This window comes from Camelus dromedarius, chromosome 32 (genome assembly GCF_036321535.1).
Source record: "Camelus dromedarius isolate mCamDro1 chromosome 32, mCamDro1.pat, whole genome shotgun sequence".
In the NCBI taxonomy this organism is placed as follows: Eukaryota; Metazoa; Chordata; class Mammalia; order Artiodactyla; family Camelidae; genus Camelus; species Camelus dromedarius.
This window is the reverse complement of record NC_087467.1, coordinates 14,906,818-14,934,139: the sequence shown is the minus strand read 5'-3', so window position 1 is coordinate 14,934,139 and position 27,322 is coordinate 14,906,818. Positions and strand designations below refer to the sequence as shown.

The window sequence follows — 27,322 nt, the reverse complement described above, 5'->3', positions numbered from 1 at the left end:
GCGAGGAGGGGAGGGAAATGGTGTGATGTGCAGAGTGGGAGAGAGATGGGAAATGACCAGCAAAAGCAGCAGAAGTAGCCTTAGACTAAGAATCAGATATCAGCACGGTAGTCCAGCTCCATCCTAGTTCTTCAGGTAAATCATGTAAACTTACTTGTTCACTACATATGCTAGGCCTGTGCTCTCCAGTATGGTTGCCATTAGCCACACGTGGCTTTGAGCACTTGAAATGTGGCTAATCTAAACTGAGATATCCTGTAAAGGTAAAATACACATCATATTTTTGAAGACTCGGTATGAAGAAAACTAATGTAAAAAGTCTCATTAATAAATTTATATACGGATTACATGTTGAAATGATTATATTTTAGATAAATTAGGTTAAATAAAATATATTAAGTTAATTTCACCTGTTTGTTTTTATTTTTTTTTAATGTGACTACTAGAAAATTTTAAATTATATGTGTGGTTCTGTTGGATAGTGCTGTGCTAAGGCTCTCTGGCAAGACCTAAGAATAAGAAGGCACAGTCTCTACTATCAAGGAATCCCCCATAGCTTAGTTGGGTAAGATAAAAGATACAAAAACAATTACAATATAATGGCATTAAATGTAGTGACGAAGATACACATGGGAAAATGAAGAGAATACTATTTATGGAAAGGGATAGGAAGGAGGAGTGAAGAAAGACATTAAGGTTGTCTCCTCCTAGAAACTGTACTATCTGAGCTAAGTCTTAAAGGATAAGTATAAAAGTGAATTATATAGGATCTGGGTGGAGCTAATTTCAAGAGAAGAGGATTGTATGAGCCAAGACAAAGAAGCAGCAAAGAACAGGAAGGAGGACTATAAGCAGTCCCCTGTTTTAGAGGGAAAGGGTGAGGCAACAAGCAGAGGTGCAAGGTTAAGAAGGGCTTCTGTGGCATTTTTAAAGGGATTGGATTTTAGTCTTTTTGTAATGGAGAGCCACTGAAGGGTTTTAAGCAAGGGAATGCCAAGATCAGAAACTAAGGTTGAGCTCTCTGGCAGCTGTGTGGAAACTGCATTAAGGTGCAAGACTGGAAGCAAGGAGGCTCTAGTCCAGGTAAAAAATATCAGGGCCAAAACTAGGGCAATACTAGTGAGGATGGAAAGGAAAGCACTAGTGAGGATGGAAAGGAAAGCACTAGTTAAGAACTGCATTTAGGAGGTGACATCAGTAGTATACAGTGATTGACCAGTCCTGACTCCATGGAAAGGGGGTTGATATTATTCTAAAGTGATGGGAAGACCCTGGAATGTCTTGAGCAGGGGGGTGTTATATTCTGATTTAACTTTTAAAGGATCATTCTCATTGCTGGAGAATACACTGTAAAGGGAAAAACAGTGGAAGCAGAAAGATATTTCTGATTTAAAAAAAAAAAAAAAAGGAGGCTATTACTGCAGAAGAGGTTTGAGATGATGGTGGCTTGCCCCAAGGTAGATACAGAAGAGCTGGTGAGAAGAAATTGGATTTGGGTTGCATTCTTCTCTGCAAAATGGTATTGCCTAATTCACAGAGTTGAGAAAGGAAAAGGGAAGGTCAGGAAGATCACACCTGTTGAGTCCAACTGTTTAACCAAGAGGTTAGGGTGTCTGCTGAGACTGAGAATACTGTACAGAGGTTTGAGGAAAACAGTGAAGGTTTAGAAGACAGCAGAGGCAACAGAAGGAGCTGAACAAAGGCGATTTTAGGGTTTAATTGATGCCCGACATGAGGTCTGAAACCATGTAATTTTAGTGATATCAGTCTAACATGTTATGTAATTTTTTCCTTCACAACCCTCAGTTACCCAGCTGTAGGAGAAGAATGCAGAATCAACAAAGAGCTTCTGTTGTAAAATGGCTTGTGTTGGATTATTCGAAATCTACATAGTTCCAAAATTCTACAGTTCTAAGAATCCTAGAGTTTTTTAGTGCTACCGCACAATTTTTCTTATTGTGGTTAAAAGTACATATATAAAAGTTACCATGCTAACCATTTCACTACACAATTTTTAAATCAAGCCTCCTAACCAGTGGCCTCCAATATGTATGCTAGGACATTAAAATCCCAGCCCTCAAGGTGGCAGTGCTGGGCCTGAGGTGGCTGGAATCCTAATTTCTGTATCCTTTGGATAAAAACAGTCTCATCTTTTTATCACAATATGTAATCAAGTATTCATTTTCCAAGTATTGAAAAAGTTTGGAAAGCACTGTTCTAAGCCATAAGATTTGAGAAACCTTGTATTACAAAGAATTCAAAATATCTGCTTCTCTGTTAATGAAGTTTTCTCATAGATCTTCAGGACTTCATAATTTATTCCACTATGTGGGTCTTAAGCCTCCTTACTGGAGGCAAATATCTACACCGATGCCCACTGCTTCCACTGTTAAAGTGACTATCATAAAATTCCATAAAGAGAATCTAAGGATTTTGAATGGATTCAAAACTATTCTCCACTTAAATTTAAAAAAAAAAAAAAAAAAAAGGAATCCCTCAAGGGATGCCCAATTCATTCATTTATCCAGAGACTGGCAAGCATTGGGTTAGTGTCTGGTGATAATAAGGTGACCTCAAGAAACTTGAGTCTAGTAGGGAGACAGAATTAATTAAATAAATAATTTAAACTGTAATAAGTGTCAAGTGGGAAGGTATATAGTGGATCTAACTGAAAAGACTATTAAAACAAGATAAAACTTGGAAGTGAATGATAGTTACTTTAACAGGGTAATGAATGTTCAGCAGCCCTCTTTAAAGATACCAAGGTTCCCACAGCATTGCTAGGATCGTAGAGAAACATCCTACTTTGCCCAATTGCAAGGAGTAAGTAAGCTGTGATATTCATCCTTTAAGATCAAGGATGAATGGGAAAATTACCTTTACACTTGATATCTATGATTGCCTAAATACAACTCAACGTTTTAAAGTTTATAATATTACCCTGTATTACAGAAAAGTGCTAACCTTTTTTAAAAGATATCGTGATTCTCGTCTCTTACTTTCTTCAGCTTCATTTGCAGAATTTCTAACACTAAACTGCTTATTTTAGAAAACCAAAATAAATAGGAAAATATACTAACAATTTGAATGTTATAAACAAACAGCTACAGAAAACGTTGACTTAAAAAATTTTAGCTAACAGCATGTTGTTCCAACATATAATGCGTCATTTCTGATTCCGTCTCATTTCAGGTTCTTCGGAAACTTTTTCTAACCTGAGCAAAGTATACATCGTTTTGTACAAGGCCACGCGACCTAGTCCTGTCAGGTCACATCACTAAACTAGGTAACAGCTACGAGGCCTAAGCTACGTTAGACTCAGCCGTGTCCATTCCCTCCTCAGTGAATTTTAACGTTCCATCTGGTACAGGCCACTCGTACGTGCTTTTCCAGAAATGGGCTTAAGTCAGACAGACTGACAACTTCTCAGTAAAACTTGAAGCTCCCCACAGCGTGAGCCTTCTCCAGGGGACCTCAAAAACGCTGTGGGGGCCGCCAGCTCCTGGAGCCGCTTCGACGGCTGAGGTGGCGCTTCACTCTCTAGTCACCGCCCCTCGGGGTGGGACGCGCGACCCACCCCTCTCCTCTTCTCAGGGAGGGAGGGGCGCCGCCTCGCTCTGCGGCGGGAGGAAGGGACGTGACGTCGCGGGAACTCCCGCGTGACGTCGCGCGGGCGGGGGGCCCTGGGGCCCTCCCCCACGCCCGGGAAGCGCGGGCTGCCCCGAGGGGGTGGCTTTGCCGCCGCGGGTTTGGCACATTAGTGAGGGAAAGAGGAGAAAAGCGAACGACCGTCCCTCCCCAGCCCCAGAGCCTGCCCGCTGCCCTGCTGGGTCTTTCGAGAATCCCGAGGCAATCTTGGAAGTCGTGAGTAAAAGCAATCTCCTTTCTCCCACCCAGAGCGCTGGATCCTAGCGGCTGCTTCCGGTCTAGAACGGCGGGCTGACCGTAGGCGTTTGGCCCCGGGGTGGCGGTGGTTGTATGGCTCTGGGGCCGAGTCTGAGGTGTAGGCAGGGGGTGGGGCCGGAGCGAGGATTAACTCGCTCTCGTTTCTGTCCTCGGGCTCCGCACCTGCTGAGACCCTGCCTCCCGGCGCCGAGCCCGCCTCGCGCATGCGCCGACCTGTGCCGGAGGGCGCCGCGCGCGCTTCCGGCGCCAATCGTGAGGTTCTCCTGTGGAGCGTCTCGGTAAGGACGGCCCGCTAACCCTGTCCGGCGCGGGAGGAGCGGCTGATGGCTAAGGGTCCTGGGATGGGAGCCTCCAGATCTCCGCTCTGCTCGTAAGAGGACCACTCAAAGTCACTGTTCATTTGTTCAGGGCCCTTGTGTGATCTGAGGCGCGGCTCTTGCCTCACTGTATGAATATGTGTGGTGTGACAGGAAAGAAAACTTTTACTGAGCATCTTCAAAGTGGTGGTTTAGGCAGCAGCAGGATGCATAGGAATGCATTAAATTATTGCAGACCTTTGAGCCTAGAATGCAACTTGAGAGGCAAGATGCACATTTCTGAGAAATTAAAATGCATCGTCGTGCAGCGAACAACGAAATGCTCAGTATCAAAAGAAATGCCAGCAAAAAGTGCTGGGCTTTCAGGATAGATTGGAAAGGATTTTCTGAGTCAGAATTTGCAAATTTAGTATTGATAAATTGTTATTATGTGTGGGGGGTGCACTTAACCTTTTTACCTCCTCTGAAGATAGATATGTTTCTTAAAGGTTGCTTATTGTACACTATTTGTTTTAAACTAATACTCTTCAATTATAAATTGTTCATTGAAGTAACTAAAACTTTGTTTTGAACTTTTTGCTTAATAGAAATACTTGCCTTTTGTTTTTTGGCTACTTACAGGTATTTTTGGAGTTAATTGGCATCACAACTTAAGTTCCAGCCCTGACATAGACATATTCTAGCAATGTGACCTTGGACCAGTTACTTATCTCTTAAACCTGTTTCTCCAACTCTAAAATGAAGTTAATGATAGTAGCTGTTTTATTCAGTTTTTCTGAAGATTAAGTTAAAAAAAAAGAATATAGAACAGTACAACCCCTGGTATATAGTGAACACTTAATAAATGGTGTTTTTTATTGGCAATAGTATAGGCCCATTGACTTATCTTTTAGGGTTAATAAATAGATGAATACAAGCCTCTTTGTAAATAAAGCTGTATTAATGCAGAGCACCCAATCCCACGTTTAAAAACTTTATGTAAATAATAAACATACACAAGAGAGACACTAGAATTATGAACCACTCATATACCCATCCACTGCCCAGCTTCAGTAATTGTTAGAGTTCAGTTCTGCATGATACATATCCCCAACCAACATCCATTTATTGTTTTAGCTGGAATATTTTAAAGCAAATCCCAGTGAACATATCACTTTACCTGTAAACACCTCATTATTTATCTTTAACAGATAAAGGACTTTGTTTTTAACCTGACCATCTCATTATCATATCCAAGAAAATAAAAAAGAATTTCTTAATATGTAAAATATAGAACCTGTTCAGTTTTCACTGATTACCTAAAAAAAGTATATTCACAATTTTTGAAAAGCTTAATAAATGTATTATTAATTCTGTACTGCTCTATAGTTTACCAGGTAGCTTCTCACATGATATTGCTCCCTTTAGAAATACCATTGCTTATCTTAGCCTCTTCATCAAAGACCTCAAGAAATAGCAAGAGACAAAACAGTTTGGGTACTTGTTAGCAATGGTAAGGCATTGGCTAAGGAGCCAGATGTGAAGTTTAGTAGACTTTTTAATCAGTTTACTTTTTTAGTAGTAGCTAGTTAATGGTTTCAGTTTAAGAACACATGTTAAAATATTTATTAATCCACTTGAACTTCTTTATGGCCTGTTGCTTCCTTCAGGGGCTACACAAGTAATAAATTTAATCATGTGTCTTTACTCTGAGAGGCACAAAATAGCTTTACCCTAGTGGCCTTGTTATTAGATGTTTCTGTATTCATAGATCTTTGCTGTGTCTATATCTTGCACACTGATATCTCTTGTTATGAAAAAGCTATTCTGATACTCATGTTAATATGTCAATCATCTTTCTTGCTTTTCTACAATATGTGTCTGTGTATAGAGTTTGTGTATATATGTGAATGCTTGTTAAGTCAAGAATATCACAGAATGTTTTCCAGTTTTTGGTTCAACATATTACATTCCATATCAACTCAAAAGTTAAAAAAGCAATAAATTCTTTTAGAATGGTGAATCAATACTGACCACGAATGATTACAAACTTCTGTATATCAGAATCCTTTCAATTTAACATAATTTAGGCAGTTAACTTCCTTGTAGGTGGAATAAAAAATTTGCCTGAAAATTTAGCTTAACTCAGTAAGGCCAGATAACTGAAATCGGACTTTTCTCACCATAATCGTCTTTTCTCCTCATTTCCACCCTCCTCCCCTTGCCCCTGCCAGTTCTAAAGTGATTGTAGGTAAATATGGAAAACTGAGAACAACTGGCTGGGCTTGAAGTCATCCTGACTTCAAATTACATAAAGATAAATCCAGAACTCATTTATGTTGCAATCTGTTGTTTCAGGTATTTAAACTAGCCAAAGACAATTTCAGACCTATATAATGTAACAGAAAAGGTCAGAAAACATTAGGCAATAAAGTGTGGAGCATATTAAGCAAGATGAACATCTCGGGAAGCGGCTGTGGAAGTCCTGGTTCTGCAGATGTATCTAATGACTTTAAGGATCTTTGGACAAAACTAAAGGAGTGTCATGATAAAGAAGTACAAGGTAACTTTTTTAAATACTTACAACAGTATTCTGCGGAGACTAAATTAGTAATAAGTAATTTTGTATGACAGTTCAAACAACCATTTTTAAAGGACCTTTACTTTTTGCAGAAAAAAATGGAGTTTTTTCTGATTCGTTTTTATCATTGAATTGTTACTTTCTAACTACAGACAGCTGCTGCAGGCTGTAGCTCTTGCACCAGATGTAGTTATTTACTTGTAATAGGTATGGTGTGGTGGAAGGAGCGTAGAAATTGTTGACTGAAGAGCTGGATTTGAATTCTGATTTCATTTATCTACTTCCTCTGTGATCTCGGTCTAGTTACATAACCTCTAAACTTAATTTTCTTCTGTAAAATTATTTGCAGAATTGTTTATAGACATAAAAATACTACCTAGGTCATTCAGTAAACCTTCAGTTATCTGTTTGCCACTGAGCACTGAGATACAAAAGTAAATGGCAGTTTGCCTTCAAAGATCCTGCAGTCCGATAGAGTCATGTGAACAGATAATTACAGTATAATGAAACCAGTGCTAAAAGGTTTATGTGAAGTGCAGTGAACGTTCAGAGGATTGAGCTGATGCCTTTGGGATGAGTATATGGATATTATATGTGATTGTATTAATGTATACTATTAAAATTAAACAATTAATGCTAAACTCAAGGTTTGATATTAAGCCTTAACATACCTGTCTAATTCTGTGGTGTTAATGTAACAATGTTTTTCCCATGTGTGGGAAACACTTCATATTACATTTGTTTCTTGATTACCTGTTGCAACCATAGGTTTAATACTGCAGTGCTTTATAGTTTTAAGATTAACACTGGAGAGCCATTAAAATATGATCCACCTCAATCTAAAGTACATTGTGTGGGTCTGTGTTGGAACTTACCCGTGGTAAATTTAGTTTCTGGAAGAACCTCATAATGGACTCATCATTAATTAATAGGTTCTGAAATATGAACCCCAGTATTCTTGCAGCCTCAGAGTACTTGGAGACACTTGTTCAAGAAGTGTTTTGGGGAGCACTTACTATGTGCCAGACCTTGTGAATGGTAATATGTATGAGTCATATATAGTCCTATTTGTAATGTACCATGTTATCTGGGGTTATAAAGGAAGAACCGGGATAGGTGGGGTGTGTGTGTGTGTGTGTGTTATACTATCAGACTATCAGACCAGGCTTTACAATTGAATTAAGTCTAATTATCCAGGCATAAAAGATGGTGGGGGGAGAGGGAGGATGTTCTGAGTAGTAAGAATAATATATGCAAATTTATGGATAATAGCTTGATTTTATTCAAGGAACTATAGACAGTTTGTTGTATCTCCAAGAAGGAATGGGATGGGAGATAGGAATTTACTGTTGAGGTGGACAGATGATGCTAGAAAAGTTGATAGCTTCACATTATGTAAAACAGTATATAGTGTGCTAACCCTAAAACTTCCATCTCTGTGCCTGCTTTCATTGATTGAGAGTGGATGGGAATAGTGCTATGCTGGAAAAGAGGCCCTGTGATGGAGTGGTTAATTCCCTGAATTCTGCATCTGGACTGCCGGTATTTGAAAGCCTTATCCACCACTTGAATAGAGGTGGTGACCTTGTGCCAGTTATTTAACTTTATAGTGCCTCAAATTCCTTACCTATAAAATAAAGATACTAATAATAGCTACCTCGTATTGTATTATATACCTTAATATATGTATAGCATTTGAAAGAGTGTCAGGCACATAGCCACATATGTTAGCTGTTTCTATCACTATGAAGCAGCAACCATTATGTATTATCATTGCCTGCTGTGAACCATACCAGCTGGAGACAATGGGATACTACAAAAAAGTTATAACAGGTTTCACATACTGATTACTTTTCTTTAGCCCCTTTATGGTTTTTTAAACTGCTGACTTCTAGGAGGATACAGAAAAATGACCAAAATGATAAACATGAGAAAGTTGAAATGGTTGGGAAATTTAGAAAATTATTATTTTCCTGTCTTTTTGGTAAGGGAGAGGAATGGGGATTTTTTTTTTTCTGTCATTAGATATACATTATATAAAATTTGTATTAAACATTTTTAAGTGTACAGTTCAGTGGTATTTAATAACACTGTACAGCCATCACCACCATCTCCATAACTCTCTTCATCCTGTAAAACTGAAATTCTGTACCCACTAAACAATAACTCCGTGGTCACTTCTTCCTCCAGCCACTGGCAACCACTATTCTGCTTTGTCTCTATGATTTTGTCTATTCCAAGTACCTCATATAAGTGGAATCATACACTTTTGTCTTTTTGTGACAGGCTCCTCTTGCTTAGCAAAAATCTCAAGCTTCATCTATGTTGTAGCATATTACAGAATTTCCCTCATTTTAAAGGGTGAATAATATTCCATTGTATGTATAGACCACATTTTGCTTATCCATTCATCCATCAGTGGACATTTGCCTTGCTTCTGTCTTTTGGCTTTTGTGAATAATGTTGCTATGAACATGGGTATACAAGTATCTCTTCAAGGCCCTGCTTTCAGTTCTTTTGGGTATATACCCAAAAGTGGAATTGCTGAATGATAGGGCAATTCTTTTTTTAATTTTTTGAGGAACCATCATACTGTTTTCCATAGCGGCTGCACCATTTTACTTTCCCACCAGCAATGCACAAGTGTTCCAGTTTCTCTACATTCTTACCAAAGTTAGTTATTTTCTCTTCTCTCTTTCTTTCTTTCTTTCTTTCTTTGCCAGCCTAATGAGTGTGAGATGGTATCTTATTGTGGTTCTGATTTTCATTTCCTTAATAATTAGTGATTTCTTTTCATATGCTTATTGACTATTTGTATATCTTTGGAGAAATGTCTGTTCGAGTCCTTTGCCTATTTTTTAATCAAATTGCTTTTTGTTGTGGTTGAGTTGTAGAAGTTCTTTGTGTATTCTTAATATTAGTCTCTTACCAGATATATGATTTACAAATATTTTCTGTCATTCTGAGTTGCTTCCTCAATCTGTTAATTATGTCCTTTGATGCATAGAAGTTTTTAATTTTGGTAGTCTAATTTTATTTTTCTTTTGTTGCCTGTTCTTTTGGTATTATATCCAAGAAATCATTGCCAAATTCATTGCCATTAAGCTTTTCCCTTGTGTTTTCTTATAAAAGTTCTATAGTTTTAGCTCTTATGTTTAGGTCCTTCATCTCAAAGTAGAGTTAAATTTTGTATATGATGTAAGGTAACTGTTTATATACTTGGTTATTCTTGGCTTGTTGGCCTTTTTCCTATTGATTGATAGGAGCTGTTTATATATGAGGCAGATTGGTTGACTTCAAATATATGAAAAGGCAGGAGTTCAAATTTGTTGTTAGTGGTAAAAGATCTGATTTTAAAGTGAACTGTACTTATGGTCATATGTCCAGGGACAAATATGAATATTTTACATTAATTCTGTTCTTCACTACACTATACTGTTTTTCCCCCAGAAAATCTAGTGTGAAACATTGAGGAAAGATTCTGAGTTTTAGACTTGACTTGCTGTTCATTCAGTGAGTGAGTTATGAATTGTATGGTGGGAATGGTAGCAGAGAAAATAACAGAGAAGAAGACACAGTGGGGTTTGGGGGCATTGTATTAATTCTCTTTAAGAAAATATTTATGCAATATAATTATACAATGAATGATAGCAAAAATAAGCCACATACAAGACAGTCTGTCTTGGTAACACTGATAACAACAATGTAATTAGCTACATGCACTTCTTTTAAAACTGGAAAGGAATAATAACATCTCCCAACCTCTGCTGTAGGCCAAGCTTTGTCTTTCTTTTGGTTTATAATGCTATGACCCCAGCATGTACGTTTACCAATAGGAACAGCTTCAAGTTTAAACTATCATAGGATCTATATAGTGTTAAAAAAAAGTTTATTTATTCCCTGGAGGTAAAGGAAATACAAATATTTTGAAGCAATTTAAATAAAACAAGTTGTACGTGAGTTTTTATTAAACATTTGATAGAGGAGTATTAGCATCCTGCTGTCTTCAAGCATAAGGTTAAATTCTTTATCCTTCAAAAAATTACTTTCTGTTTTTTATAACTGGTTTTAAGAAGATCACTAAAATTTTATTATGTAGAGTCCTTATTTTACTCATCTTTCTACCTACTGTTCCTGTAGATAAAAATGCTTGGCATATAGTAAGAAATTAGTAAATGGTATCTGAATTGCATAGTTTATAGCTGCATCAGTGGAACATTTTCTTAAATATCAGTTTTTGAAATTTTATAATATATAAAAAAATCAAAATTTTATTTCACTAAAACTCTGAAATACTTTACTACCCATTTACTTTACATTTTCCATTTTTAGATAATACTGTAGAAAGTTGGGAAAGGAAAAATAAATCACCATTTTACAAGAATGACATTTGTTTATTCTTTTTTAGTTTTTAAAAAAATGCATGTAGTTTTTTGTATTGTGACAAGTGTACATACTGTTTTATATGCGACTTATTTTTTGCTGTTGTTTCGTTACTTAACCAAACTGCTTGTTTTCCTTGGCACATAATTGTCATCTTAGAATTTTCATACATTTCCATTTAAAACTGGGCCAGTTTCATTTTTTAGGTTCTTAATTTAACAAGGATAAAATGTTTGGCAGATTTCTTCTCCATGTTCATTGGTGTGTCAGGGTCTTCAGGAGACTTCTGTTTTAATTTTTTTATTTTTATTTTTGCTAGAATTTTTTTTTAATTGAAGTATAGTCAGTTATAATGTGTCAATTTCTAATGTACAGCATAAAGTCCTAGTCTTGCATATATATATACATGCAATCATTTTCGTATTCTTTTTCATTAAAGGTTATTACAAGATATTGAATGTAATTCCCTATGCTATACAGAAGAAATCTGTTGTTCTATCTATTTTTATATATAGTGGTTATCATTTGCAAATCTCAGACTTCCAAATTTATCCCTTCCCACCCTCTTTCCCCTGGTAACCATAAGATTGTTTACTATGTCTATGAGTCTGTTTCTGTTCTGTAGATGCATTCATTAGTGTCCTCTTTTTTCTTTTTGAAGATTCCACATATGAGTGATATCATATGGTATTTTTCTTTCTCTTTCTGGCTTACTTCCCATAGAATGACTATCTCCAGGTCCATCCATGTTGCTGCAAGTGGCATTATTTTATTCTTTTTATGGCTGAGTAGTATTCCATTGTATAAATATACCACAACTTCTTTAAGGAGACTTCTATTTTGTGATGAAGAAGGATCAAGAAAAATAGTAAGAACAGCATGCCATTATCAGATTATTTGTGGGTCATGTAAGACCCACAAATATTACATAGTGGATAATTTTTTTTAAATTGTATATCCCTCATGGCTATACTCTAATAACCATCACACTCCCAGGAGCATTAGTCTATATACACTGAAAAACTTTAAGGGAGAAATACAGCAGTTGTTGATGTATTTGATTAATATCCATTTGCTTTATGAATGGTAGATATTGAATATATGTTTGAGCTAATGAAAGACAATAACTTCTGGTATATTGTAATATAGTGATTACTTTTACCAATTTTAAAATCACTTATGGATTCTTTAAAGTATTAAATGAATGAGCACTACTTTTTTTATTTTAATTAGCATGTTATTTAAAAACATTTTGGTTGGGACCAGGCAAATTTGTTGAAAGCAAGACTTTTCTTAACAGTCCTTTGTCAATGTGCTCCACATAGTTCCATATAAAACTAGATCTTCTGACTCTGTGATAACATCAAAGACATGCCTGAAGGGTACTTAATTTTTTTTATGGTAGGGGATCCACTTGGAAAAACCATTATAAGAGGCTATTTGAAAGACATCAAACATGGACTTATCAGGACTTTGCAGGTTTTGAAGTATATATAGGAATCAAAATTGACTCATTACTTTTAAACTTTCATGTCAGGTTAAAAAATATGGAAAAGAAATATTCTGAATGGTAGCACTTGTTGAGGTATATAATTCCTACTTAGATATTCAGAACAACTTAGATGCATCTGAATTCATTTGGATACAGGTTTTTGTTTTGTTTTGTTTTGTTTTTTTGCCTTTTTAAATGTCTTTCAATATCAAGTTTATTATTAAAAAGCACTGATAATAAGATTTTTAGAATGCCACCATTTTAATAAATGTTTTTTGTGTCCATGCTAGGTTCTGCCATTAACATCTTGTCTAGTAATAATTTTCTGCATCTGGTAAATATGGGTAATCAGTTTTGTAGAAAAATAGGCAGATTTTTTTAGGACAAAATTGGAACCCCATTGAAGAAAAGGGAAAGTATGGAGGCTCTAATATGACAGGATAAATATTTCTTGATTCAGTTTTGGATTGCTCCACTTATTTTCTCAGATGTTTCATCAAAAATACCAAAAAATGACATTCATATTAAGACTACACAAATTAGCAATGAAAAGAATTGCATGTCATTTTGGTCTATAGCATCAGTGTCCCACTCATCATTAAGAATCACTAATCTTCAGGGAAATGCAGATCAAAACCACAGTAAGATATTACCTCACACCTGTCAGAATGGCTGTCATCAAAAAGAACACAAATTAACAAATGTTGATGAGAATGTGGAGAAAAGGGAATCCTTGTACACTGTTGGTGGGAATGTAAATTGGTGCAGCCACTCTGGAAAAACAGTCTGGAGGTTTCTCAAAAAATTAAAAATAGAGCTAGCATATGACCCAGCAAGTCCACTCCTGGATATATATTTGAAAAAACAAAAACTAATTTGAAATGATACGTGCACTCCAGTGTTCATAGTAGTATTATTTACAGTTGCCAAGATACAGAAGCAACCCCTGTCCATCAACAGATGAATAAAGAAGATATGGCGCATATATATATATACACACATACATACATATACACACAGACACAATGGAATACTACTCAGCCTTAAAATAGAATGAGTTTTTGCCATTTGCAGCAACATGGATGGACTTGGAAGATATTATGCTAAGTGAAATACGTCAGACAGAGAAAGACAAATACTGTATGATATCACTTATATGTGGAATCTAAAAAATACAACAAACTAGTGAGTATAACAAAAAAGACTCAGATATAGAGAACAATCTAGTGGTTACCAATGGGGAGAGGGAAGGGGGAAGGGCAATATAGGGTAGATTAAGAGGTACAAACAATTATATATAAAATAAACTATAAGGATATATTGTACAACATGGGGAATATAGCCAATATTTTATAATAACTATAAGTGGAGTATAACCTTTGAAAATTGTGAATCACCATATTGTACACCTGTGAGTTATATTATGCATCAACAATACTTCAATAAAAAAAGAATACTATTAGTAACACTCACATGTGTTATTTTCCTATTTGCATTAAAACATAAATTGAATAAAATCCACAAAAATTAATTTACCCATTTTGAGATAATTAAATCTTAAGAGTAAACTAAGCACACCTTAAATATGGCTGTATCTCATAAAGATAGGTGTCTTTTACTTTGGAGTTGAAATCCCATTTATTAGGTAATTACAGAAATACTAATTGTGTTTTTGGTAGACGTTTAATTATTTAAGCTATGTATAAAGCCATTATTTGTCGAGAATGGTATTATTAGGCTTACAGTTTACAGCTCAAAACCATAAACAACTTGTACAGTGACAGTACACACACCTATGGTTTGTTCTGGGTAGCGCACCAAAATGAGTAAAAATTAACATCACAGTGAATTTTATTTTGTTTATAACAAACTGAATTCTTGCCTTATTTCTGAATGCTTACTTAAATTTGTTTCTTGTGTTAGGTGACTACGTATAAGGGCCCTTAATTGTTTCATTTCCCCCAGAATTCATACACACGTGAGTATAGGGTTAATTGTATGTAATACAGTGCTTTTTGTCTTTTGAGCACTGTTTCCTCAATAGGTATCTAAGGTTGCCAGTGTTACAATCCCAAATTCTTTTTTGAACAGACTGCTTGTTCATACAGGAGCTACATTGTTGTACAGCCTCATTCCTTCCAATGGGTGTGGAGCAGGATTAAAGCACACTTTATAGGGGTTCTAATTGTAGATGCCTAATTGACTTGATGAATAGCAAATGCTAAAATTTAAACACACACACATACACACATAAACTTGTTTTAGGGCTGATCTGCATGACAGGACAAATGCCTCACAGGTGTTGAATACTTAACAAGATAAAAGAGTAGACTTTCCGTATTTCCCGAGATTTTTCTTTTGAAGTTTATATGGATTTTCTATCCCATTGTTTCTTTTCTTGAAATGGTTCATGGCAATAATCCATTTCATCTTGGGTGCACTTTTCACTTCTAAAGGTGGGCCTCAGTTTTAGAAGTTGGCCAAGATTAAAAACAAGAAAATCTGTCAGCAAGTAAATTTTGCACACTTTGGGAATGGTAGAAAGGAGTGAAAAAACTGCTCACTCTGGCCTAGTACGGTCACAAGTTGTTTTCTTAATTCTTCAAGAATGATTTGACTCTTCACTAAGTACTTTCAAGGTCTCTTCAGTTTGTCTTCACTACCTGAAAAAGAAGGAAGTTTCTCTAGCTAGGAACTTGACAGATGGAAAAGATTTCTTTTTTTTTTTTTTTAACATCTTTTATTGATTTATAATCATTTTACAATTGGAAATGATTTCTTAAAAATCAAATGATCACATCAGTTTTTATTTTTAACACTTAAAAAATGTTTTTCCTTTATTGTTATGTTTTATATCTTAACAGTGTTCCAACTCTCTTAGGGCAAATATTTTTTCATAAATTTTTTTTAGCTTTTTAGTTTGAACTTATTGTAGATTCACACTATAGAATACGCTCTATCCAGTTTATCCCAGTGGTAGTATCTTGTATAACTGTAGTACAGTATTACAACCAAGAAATTGATGTTGATACAATCTACCAATCTTATTTATATTCCACCAATTTCATAGGCACTCACTTGTGTGTGTGTATTTAGTTCTGTGCAGTTTAATCACATATATAGATTCCTGTGACTACCAAGGATTCCTCATGCTACCCTTTTTAAGTCCCCAGCCACCTTCCTCTCACCCCAAACCCTCCAGCAATGGCCACCCATAATCTGTTCTCCATCTCTACAGTTTTGTCATTTTAAGAATGTTATATAAGTGGAACCACATAGGATGTACTTTTTGGATTGGCTTTTATTTTCACTCAGCATAACTCCCTTACAGTCCATCCAAGTTGTTGCATATGTCAATACTTCATTCCTTTTTATTGCTGAATAGTACATATGGTGTAAGGCTACCACAGTTTTGTTAATTTTTTTAACAGTTCACTCATTGAAGGACATTTGGGTTGTCTGTACTATTTTTAGCTATTATGAATAAAGCTTCTATGAACATTTAGTTACAGGTTTATTCATTATATTTTTTCACTATTTTATTCATAATTTTTATTCAAATTGTAGGCCATAGAATTGAGTATAAAATGTATCATATCAGTTGGATATTTCCTAGAGGTGAAATTTGAAACATAGGGCAAAAGTATAACACAAAAAAAATTCTCCAGGGCCTTTAGTTTTCCATAATATCTGGATTTCCTAGCATTAAATCATTACTATTCGGGCAGTAAGAAAAGGTGACTTCCCATTTAGTATCTATATGACTTTAACCTCATCCCTAGACAGCACCATGGAGTGAGAGGCGGTGGGGAAATGTATAGATATTTTTTTCTAAAACTCTTATTTATCTAAATGATGTTGTTCAAAAGAGTGTCCTAAATTAAATAGATAATGAAAAATCCTGTTCTTAAAAATGACAGATGTATTAATGTTCCTACACACATTATATAGAAAGCTTTTCTAAATGTATAACATATTAGAATCCATAGATAAATATAAAAGACAAATAGTAAATCTGATTTTTCAGAAATTAGTTAACTAATAAGCATTTGTTAGGGATTAACTGTGCCCCAAATAAAGGAAATTTTTGAATAGATACAAAATTTTAAAACTTTCAATAAAGTGTTAAGTATTCTTTGTGACTATGAGTTTCTCTATCATTTGAATTATATTCTTAGGTTAGAATCCAAGAAGTGAGATATTGATGAAAAAGGGCCCCACTGTATATTGTTAAATTTCTTTCTAAAAGAATTATACTAATTTATATTATCTCCTTCAAAGCATGGCACTGTAGTTTTGCAACACTTTTATTAACATTAAGGTATTAAAATTTTTATAATTTTGCTAAGTAATTTGTTAGGTTTAGATTTATATTGTTGATGATGTTGGATTTATTTTCATGTTTGTTTAATAGCTATTTCTCTCTCTCTCTTTTTTTTTTTTTTTGGTTAATGGAAGTATTGGGGATTGAACTCAAGACCTTGTGTATGTTAAGCATGCACTCTGCCACTGAGCTATACCCTCCCTGTTTTTCTCCTTTTAGTTATTGTTTCTGAGAATGAGAAATGTCACTGTGTTTTGTCCATATCCTTTCTTTGTAGTTTCAGTGCCCATTGGCTTTCTTTCTATGCAATAATTACCCAAGTCCCAAAGGCAGTGGTCTTATATTTTTGTGTCAGACTCAATTAAAGTTAAAAATACATAGAACACAAATAATACATATCTTGAGCTAAAAGCACTAGTGCCCTTTGTTAAGTACTTTTTTGTAAGCAGTTGTGTTCCTAGTCCAGGACTTCCTGACACAATCTGTTTTAATCCCAGAAGCCTTGAGTCTACATAAGCACTATTGCTGTTAGCAAATACGTAGGCTGTGCCAGGACATAAACTTTCATTTATAGTGAACTTCTAATTATATGCTTGCCCATGCTATTAGAAAGGAAGTAACTCACTTTAGGTGGAGAAATTTTCATTCTATTTGGCTGTCACACAATTGACTAAAAGCAATAATGTTGCAGATATTTTTTTGTGACCTCAGGGTAGAAGTAAGGGAAATACACTTAAAACTAATGAGACCTGGCTCAGTGTTCAGAGACCAGACTCAAGTGACTTAATAGTGTAGCATTAGGCTCATAAAGAAACTTATTAACTGCTTTAAAAGTGGTAAAGTATATAAATAAAATACTGTGGGTTTTTTTCTTTTCTTTTTTTCAGGTTTGCAAGTAAAAGTAACCAAACTGAAAAAGGAACGAATTTTGTAAGTATCAGTATATATAATACTGATGTCTTATTTATAAAGTAATAGATATTGATATCCTGTTTGATCTCAGTGTTTTATTTATATGGAAATTAGCTTTACTTAGCATGGACCCTGTATAGTTGATGGCGAGTTATTCAAAACTCTAAAGGAAAAAGAGTAATAATTTTGAATATAGCCTTAGTTAATATTTGCATATATTTATATTCTAACATAATTTTTATATATGTATAATCTTTTTCCATAAAATATTTATTAAGATGGAAACTGATCTGTAAAGTCCTTAGGGATTCCCATCTGGAAAAAGCAGTTAGACAAGAAATCAATAACTATACTGTATTTGTCAGTCAGTTCATTGTTTCAGACCTGTGTTTTGATGATTGTTGTCTCTGCACATGGTTAATGCTTCTCTTTTGCACAAATTCATTTAGAAAATTAAACATACAGAAGTGTTGACAGTTGAATATTTGTTAAATACTCCCAAAATAGGATCAGTGAAAACTTGATGCTGCTTCTATATTAAATACATTTTCTAGAAGTATTAGAAAATCTTTTTTTATTATTAAATGAGAAACAGCCTAATTAACAAATTTCAGCTCTCTGTTATTTCCAAAGTTTCATGTATCTACATATGCTACCAGAAGAGTGTTTGTTGTGTAGTACGCGGCCACTCTTAGATGTATTGTTTTTTCATTCAGTATCAAATGTTCAGCCAGTATTTAAGAAGTACCTTCATATTGGTATCTGACATTTTGACTTAGTTGTTTTGCTCATCTCTTTTGTTGCTAGTGATCTTTCATTCTAAATTTTATCAGTTTTGGCACAGTCATTTGAACATCTCCTTTTTGTGGCAGACTGGTTTGTCACTCTTATTTGATCTGATATTTTAGACCCTTGAGGGGACTGGGGAAACATGTTTGAACGAAGATATTACCCTATATTTTCAGCTTCAAGACACCATAGAAAATCCCAATTCAGTTTCTAATAGGTTTTCATAGAATTAAAATATATGCATACTTTATATATGTGACTTTTATGAAATATAATGATGGAGGGATAAAATGTAACATAACCTTGGAAAGTAACCAGGTAATCCACTACAAGAAAATTTTAGATATCTTTGTTTTTTCCTGACTAAAATTATAATGGCAGATACCTAATAGAACTTACTGTGTACCAGTACTGTTCTGCATGCTATATATTTGTTAGTACTTACTTAGTTCTTGCAAATTTCTTATGAGGTAGATACTAATATATCCACATTTTGAGTCACAGAGAGTTAAAGTTACTTGCACCAGGTCATGCAGTGGTGGATGTTAGCTGAGATTCAAACCTAGGTATCAGGATATAGGGTTAGCGTACTTGCGCTTCATGATAAGCCCTGGCTTAAAAGTAGTACCAGATAAAACTTTAAGCAACATAAAACTTAGTAAATTAGAAAGTATAAACACTTCATAATTAGAATAGAGATGATATGAGTAGAGTTATCTGTTATTTACATTAACAAATGTAGACCAAAAAAAACCTAAATGTATTTTAATAGCAGTTTTGACAACATTGAGTCGGTGGTGGCATCAGAATTCACTCCAGTGTTCCAGTGTTTGATGAATGCCTAGCGCTCAGGATGATATTTCTATAGAACATAAAAATACTGCAGAGCAAATTTTAGTATAATTTGAACTGTGATTAACAAGATATTCAACCCTCACCTTCTAAGTTGTTTGTTTTGATACAACAAATTCATGGTAGGTAAGTGGTGAGATCATACTTTGGAGTGCTTAATGACAGAATAATCTTGTTAGAGTATTTTTCCCTAAAAAACAAACAACAACAACAAAAACTTACTTCTTGACTTTTAGAGATGCACAGAGACTAGAAGAATTCTTCACCAAAAATCAACAGCTGAGAGAGCAGCAGAAAGTGCTTCATGAAACCATTAAAGTTTTAGAAGATCGGTGAGTCTTGTTCTTGGGTCTTTTTGAGTAAGAGGTGATTTCTCTCTTAATAGAGTATTCATTAGTTTTCATTTGTAATCAGTTCTGAGACTTAAAGTGATCTTTTTTCCCAAGCTTATGTCAACTTTGTATAAATTCTTTATGAAATTAAGAATATACTCTTCCTGGCATTCTCTTTTCTCCCTTGTGTATTTCTCCACTTTCAGGCATCCTAGGGATTCTTTTTACTGAATACTCTCAAAATAATGCCTGTTATTTCACCTCCACATACCAACTTTTTTCTTCCCCACACCTATGAGGTTAACACTCTACATTAGAAAAGGCTTTCAGATTTTGCTGTATTCCATTGTCTAAAGTGTAAGTGCTATTTAGGACTTTGAAATACTTATAACAATGTTTTTTGCTTTCTTTATAGTTAATATTTTTCCTTTATTATCATTTTTATATATGTTACAGAGGGGCTGATAGTTTGAATTTCCCACTGTGCCTTTAGTGGTAGAGTAACCTAATATTCTGCATGTATGCAAACTAAAGTTGAGTACTCTTTCTTCTACAACTACTCCTCAGTGGATGCACATTTACTTGAATAGTCAGCCTATTGTGGAATAATAGACTGGTGTGGGATGCCTGTGTGTTCACTTGTATGAACAGGCAAAGGATTTCAGAGCACAGTAGCTGGAGCCAGTCATTTTATTTCTCACAATAAGAGATAACACTTTCAGTGGCTGTCACACTCAAAGTCTGTATTTACTTCCAGCATTCTTTCTGTTTAGTTGATGATTAGCAGGGTGTTTAGGATCCAAAGTTAATGCACTGAAAAAAATTACAAGATAAAGTTTTCATTATGTTTTGCTTGAATTGGCTTAATACAATTGGCTCTCCATTTCATCCCCAAGATACAGTGTTCTTCATCTTAGCTCTTGTTTTTTTTCATTGAAGTATAGTTAATTTACAATGTTGTGTTAATTTCTAGTGTACAGCATAATGGTTCACTCATACATACGCATACTTATATTCTCTTTAATTGTAGGTTACTACAAGATATTGAATATAGTTCCCTGTGCTATACAAAAGAAACTTGTTTATCTATTTTATATATAGTAATTAGTATCTGCAAATCTTGAACTCTCAATTTATCTGTTCCTCCACCTTTTCCCCCAGTGCCTAAGTTTGTTTTCTATGTCTGTGAGTCTGTTTCTGTTTTATAAATAAGTTCATTTGTGTCTTTTTTTTTTTTTTAGTTTCTACATACGAGTGATAGCACATGGGGGGTGTGTGTGTGTGTGTGTGTATGTGTGTGTATATATATATATATATATTTTTTTTTTTAGATTCCATATATGAGTGATATCACATGGTATTTCTTTCTTCTCTCTCACATGGCTTACTTCACTTAGAATGATGTTCTCCAGGTCCATCCATGTTGCCACAAATGGCATTATTTTATTCTTTTTTAAGGCTGAGTAGTATTCCATGGTATAAATATACCACACCTTCTTTATCCAGTCATCTGTTGATTGACATTTAGGTTGTTTCCATATTTTGGCTATTATAAATTGTGCTGCTATGAACATTAGGGTGCCTTAACATTTCTTCACTTTATGATTTAAAGTTTTGGTTGTTCTGTTATCCTTTGCATCTTGTGCTTCTTTTCTTAAGTGGATTTTTCTTCTCCCATTGAAGTTTTTCTAACTTAATCTCCGTATTCAGTTAACATATTTAATTGTTAAAATTATCTTTTTTATTTTGCATTTTCTTAAAGCTTGATTCTTTTCTATTTATGATCTATGGTCACTAATTTCATGTGGATGTTACTCTGCTCTGCTGTTTCTTATCCTTTCATTCTGTTCACCTTTACATTTTAGAGAGGTGGGCCTATAATTCATTACATGGCATTAATTTGGGGATGGGGCAAAGAGTGTGTAGCTCATTTCTTTATACACATGCTTTTTCTTTCCTTTCTTCAAATTCAAAATTTCCTTCTGGGATTACTTTAAGATTTGTCCCTCACTTCATGAAATTTCGTTTAATGAAACCAAAAATAATCTGGATCTGACTTTTTTTTTTTAATGTAGGAACTAATAGATTTGAGGAGTCACTTTATATCCAGACATCCAGCAGTTAATCTTCACCTTAACAGTATGAGGTAGACAATAAATCCACTTTACGTGGGAGGAAACTGCACTGGCAAAGAGTTAAGAAACCGTCCCAAGATTACATAGTTAGTGGATAATTAGGTTAAATTTGACCCTCCAAACTCTCCAGTTTCTCCTGTTTGATGATGCCTTGTCTGTGTGTTGTCTTAATTTTATAAATGCTGTGTAAATGAATTACAACTTAACTGATTATCTCAGAGTAGTCAGGCTTGATCTAAAGTTACCAAAGCAAGTACTCTGAAATATTAAATCTTCAACATTGCCTATTGTCTAGCCTGTTTTCTTGGAAGTTTTTTTGTTGTTTTTGGTTACTTTAAAATTGCTACTAACTGAATACTGCCTTTAACGTCAGAGTAGGTAACATTTGGTGAAGTTCTGCCTTACTTAAAATTTTATTTTAATTTTGTGTCATATGGATGAATGATACCTAAGGGAAGCTTTAAAGAGCTATAAAAATTAATGTTTTGCTGAGACATTTTAAAAGCAACATGTAGTTTGTTGAAATTTCTAAGTGGTAATTCTGAAACTTACTGTTTACTCTTCATAAGATGAAGTAATTCTTATTTCTTATGCTAATATTGTGAAAACATTGTGAGATGTTTAGATGAAAGGAATTACCCAGTAAAGATAAATTAGATAATTAAAAGTTCTAATTTTATTTGGCTTGTTTATGTTTTGCCACTACTGTTATTACATTACATTTACAGACCTTCCTTCAAGGAACTAAAGTATTTCACTTAATCTAAGGAACAGTCACTGCTGAAGTAGAAGATAGAAAGCACTTTTTAAAAAAAAATTTGAACAAAGCAGTTAAACCATGGCTGTCTGATAGATTTTAATATTTTTAAAAGCATTTTTGGCAGTCATAGGAATCTCACATTTCAACTGTTGTTAAAAGAGAAAATTGGTACTCATAATCAGAAGATTGGTGATTCTGTAACTATTTTTCAATTACTGGACTCTTTGTCTTTTTTTGTTTTGCTAACTCTTCTTACTCATAGATTTGAATTGAAATGTATTCTTCAGGATACCTTCCCTAACTAGTGTACACGGTTGAAAAAATGTAGGCCTGTTTTTCCTTTTTATTGTTTTTCTTTTGCTCATTTTTTTTTATAGCTCACCCTCAAGCAACTGCTTAAAAGTGCACAGGAAGTAAATTTTCAGTGTCCTTGCATGTCTGAAATGTTTTTATTTTACTGTTGCATTTAGGTGATATTTTGACTGGATATAAAATTCTAGGTTCAGAATAGTTTTCCTTCAAAACTTTGAAGACATTTTTTCATCTGTTAGCATCCAGTGCTAAGAAGACTGATAGCATTTTAATGTTCATTCTTTTATAGGTAATAAATTTTTTGCCCTTTCTGGAATGTAGGATGTTTTATTCTTCTGAAATTTCATAATGGGATGTGTGTGTGTGTGTATGCATGTGAGTGTTTCCTTTATTGCACTGGACACTCAGCCTGTTAACCTGAAGACTAGTATCTCTTAAGGTCTGGCAATTTTTGCCTGTTATTTCCTCTCTCTGTTTTTGTAGTTTCTCTTCTTGGTCATAAACTGATCCTTTGTAATTGTGCTCTACACTGGAATTTGACACAACATTATAAAATGATTATAAATCAATAAAAAAAGTTAAAAAAATAAAAATTAAAATTAACAAAAATAAACTGATCCTTTGTAATCATTTGTCTTGTTTCTGTTACTTGTTTTTTCTTCCATGTTCTGGGAGATTTCTTCTCGTTTATTCTCCAACCCTATTATTGAAGTTATTTTAATAATCATATGTTTAGTATCTAAGAACTGTATACTGTTTGTTGATCACTGCTTTATATATATGTTTGTGTGTGTGGGTACCCTTTTGTTGTTTTATGTCAGCGTCGCTTCTCATTCTTCTAAGAATACTAGACAGTTCCTCCTGCCTTTTGCTGCCAGATGTCTTTTGTATCCCCTGTATTCTTTCCTCCAGAATCAGTTGTATTTATTTTGATTTTTCTCTTTCGTGTTACTGGTTTGCTTTATACACTAGTGATCTTTGGTTGTGTGTATTTAAGAATGCACAACTGGCTTGAATTTTCTGCATTAATTGGCGTGATGTTCTCTGCTTTTTATTGTCTGTCTTACTCCAGCCCTTCCTCATTCTCCCTTCCCCAGGAGCTTTCCTATGAAGAGGAAGATCAGCTGAGGACTCTGTGTATGTTACAGGAGCTCTACTTTTCAGTAAGAAAATGGGGAGTTGCAGCTTTGACTTGCGTAGGATTTTACACTGGGGCGCTGACACTTGGCTACAGCCCTATTTTTATAATTTCTCTAGTGATCCTCCTTTAACTCATTGCTTATTTTGGAGTGCATTATTTAATATTCACATATTTGTGGATTTTCCGAATTTCTTTCTGTTGTTTTCTAGTTTAATTCCATTGTGGTGAGAGAACATACTTTGTATGATTTTAGTGCTTTTAAACTTACTGAGACTTCTTTTGTGACCTAGAAAATGGTCTATCCTAAAGAATGTTCCAAGTGTGCTTAAGAAGAACGTGCATTTTACATTGTTGCCTGGAGTGTTCTATAGATGTCAATTAGGTCTAGGTGGTGGTTAATGTGTTCAAGTCTGCTATATCCATGCTGATTTTCTGTCTTACTTGTTCTGTCCATTATTGAAAGTACATGTCTACAACTATTATTGTTGAATTTCTATTTCTCTCTTCAATTCTGTCAGTTTTTGCTCTGTTATTTGGGGGCTTTAGTGTTAGATGTATTTACAATTGGTCCATCTCTCTCATGAATTGATCCTTTTATTATAAAATTAACTGTCTCTAGTGACACTTTTATCTTAAAGTCTGTTTTGTGTGATATTAATTAATGTAGTTACTCCTGCTTTCATTTGGTTTTCATTTGCATGGTATATGTTTTTCCATCCTTTTGCTTTCAGCCTAGTTGTATCTTCAAATCTGAAGTGTCTGTTGTAGACAGCATTTGTTGGATCTTATTTTTTTGTCCTATCTCACAAATTCTGCCTTTTGATTAGAGTGTTTAATCAGTTCATGGTTAACGTTATTGATATGGTTGGATTTATGCCAGTCATTTGGCTTTCTATATGTCTTATGTCTTTTTTGTTCCTTTGTCTTTTTCTGTACCTGCCCCCACTTTGCTCTTTTTGGAACTCCTATTGATATGATGGACCTTCTAGAATAATCCTCTAGTTTTTAATCTTCTCTATTTTGATTTAATTTATTTAAATTGAAGTAGCCACATGTGGCTTGTGGCTATCATTTTGGACAGTAGTTATAGATTTTTCCCACCATTGGCTTTGGATTCAGCATGCTCAGGTCAGTTTCTGTTTGCCCACCGGATGCCTTGCCCACCAACTGCCTTGCCTTTTTTTTCTCCCCCCTCTTTCTTCCTGTCCTCATAGCCTTGTGTGCTTAAAAATACACATATATCTTTACTGTAGTTTTGTGGGATTTTGGGAGGGAGCAAAAATACATGCAGGTGTTCACCTTGTCATCTTAGATCTTGATTGGCCTAATTCCTGTCTTTGGAATCTACTCCAATTAAACCATGATGCCCAACTCTTTAGTCTAGAAATTCTAGTTCTACTAATGCAACCTATGATCTCTAATTTTTATTTTTAATGTCTATATCAACATTGTTGATATGAGCTTTATATAAAAATCTAAATTCTTTTTATTTGTTTTAGTTGTATAGTTTTCACATTTTGTCTCCTTATTTTAAAATTTATGATATGTACTACCATGCTATGACTTCCGTAGACACAGACTTAGGGTATTGAGTTAAAATTACTATCTTAGAATTTATATTTTTTAAATTTCTACTGTGGGGTCTGTGTCTCTTTTTTAACTATGTTTTTTCCTGATTGTATAAATAATGAAATTAGAGAAATTTTGAAAAATATAGAAAAACACTAAGCAGAAAATCTGTAATACTGGTACCTACAAGATAGCTGTTATTAACATTTTGGAATACACTTTACATCACCCAGCCCTTCTGTGCAATATCTGTATTTTCCTCTTCCCTTCAGCACTCAGAAATAATTAGTAAAAGCTATTTTTTATTTTTATTTTCTGTTTATTTATTTTTTCTTAATGGAGGTACTGGGGATTGGACCCAGAACCTCATACATGCTAAGCATATGGTCTGCCACTGAACTATACCCACCCCTCCCAATAAAAGCTGCTTTATAATTTTTAACACAATAGTACATTGTGAATTTCTGCTAACATTAGAGTCTTTTTTTAATGCTGAAAAGAGATTTACCTTTTTTTAAACTATGCATTCTTTGACAAAAACAGCTAAAAAAGTAGTTGAACACTTATGTGGTATATGCTATGCTGAGCGAAGCAGGTGCAAGCTTGCTTAAGATACAGTTCTGCCTGTTGGTACTGGACTGCGTTCATATTTTTGCTATAATAAATTAAAACAAGATCAGTTTCTTTAATAAGTTCCTTTGGATAGAGTTTAAATTGGCATATTTTTACAGAATTTCACTCAATTGCAGTCTATAGAAAATGATGTAATAGCATGCTTTCAGCCTATTTGAGACTATATTAAAGGCATAGTAACTAGTTAATTTTCTCTATATTTGCCAAGTCAGTTCTTTAGATGTTCATAAAGTATACAAAATCTTGAAATTTAAATATAAGGAAGTATCTTTTAGTAGTTGCAAACTTTTTTTTTAATTCCAGTTTTATTGAGGTATAATTGACAAATGAAATTTTTTTTAAAAAGTATATATCATGGTGCTTTGATAAATGTATACTTTGTGAAAGGATTCCCACCATCAAGTTAATTAACACATCCATCACCTCATGTATTTTTTATTTATATATTTTTTCATGAGACCATTTAAGTTCTACTCTGAAAATATTTTGTTTTTGTTTCATAGACTAAGAGCAGGATTATGTGATCGCTGTGCAGTAACTGAAGAACATATGCGGAAGAAACAGCAAGAGTTTGAAAACATCCGGCAGCAGAATCTTAAACTTATCACAGAGCTTAGTGAGTTTCCTTTCTTCATTTATTAAGTATTTAAAGCATAGTATGCTGAGGTTAAAACCTATTATTAAATTTGTTACCATCAGATGGATTATTTACATATATTTTTCTTTATTTAAAAGTTCAAATGTCCTTTTTTCCCTTTTCACAGATTTAATCTCATGCTAATTTTAGTAAGAAATAAGGTATAAAAAGGTTGTGCAAATACTGTCCATGTTGGCCTTAAAGTCTCACCAGGTGTAAAGACAAGAAGCAAATTTCTTCTGGATATGTCTATATTTGCTTCTTTGGT

The 27,322-nt window shown here is 34.3% G+C and overlaps 1 protein-coding gene and 1 long non-coding RNA gene across 10 annotated transcripts in view; one reads left to right on the top strand and one right to left on the bottom strand.

Moving 5' to 3' along the window:
- The window catches only part of RBBP8 (RB binding protein 8, endonuclease), a 75,156-nt gene that overhangs the window by 11,288 nt on the left and 36,546 nt on the right, over positions 1 to 27,322 (top strand). The window contains exons 2-6 of one of the 8 annotated variants that reach the window (XM_031439071.2): positions 3,193 to 3,286; positions 6,561 to 6,765; positions 17,870 to 17,912; positions 19,772 to 19,867; positions 26,921 to 27,033. In XM_031439071.2, the coding sequence (XP_031294931.1) occupies positions 6,657 to 6,765; positions 17,870 to 17,912; positions 19,772 to 19,867; positions 26,921 to 27,033 (361 nt within the window). In that variant the 5' untranslated portion in view covers positions 3,193 to 3,286; positions 6,561 to 6,656. Of the gene's footprint in view, positions 1 to 3,149; positions 3,287 to 3,677; positions 3,865 to 3,954; positions 4,277 to 5,541; positions 6,766 to 17,869; positions 17,913 to 19,771; positions 19,868 to 24,182; positions 24,238 to 26,920; positions 27,034 to 27,322 lie in introns of those variants that run through there. The other 7 variants (XM_064481541.1, XM_010976939.3, XM_031439072.2 and 4 more) reach the window with 7 other exon arrangements.
- LOC135319802 (uncharacterized) overlaps positions 19,871 to 27,322 on the bottom strand; it is a 33,157-nt gene continuing 25,705 nt past the window's right edge. For both annotated transcript variants that reach the window (XR_010378684.1, XR_010378683.1), the window contains one exon: positions 19,871 to 20,680. This is a non-coding gene — a long non-coding RNA (uncharacterized LOC135319802). The remainder of the gene's footprint in view (positions 20,681 to 27,322) is intronic.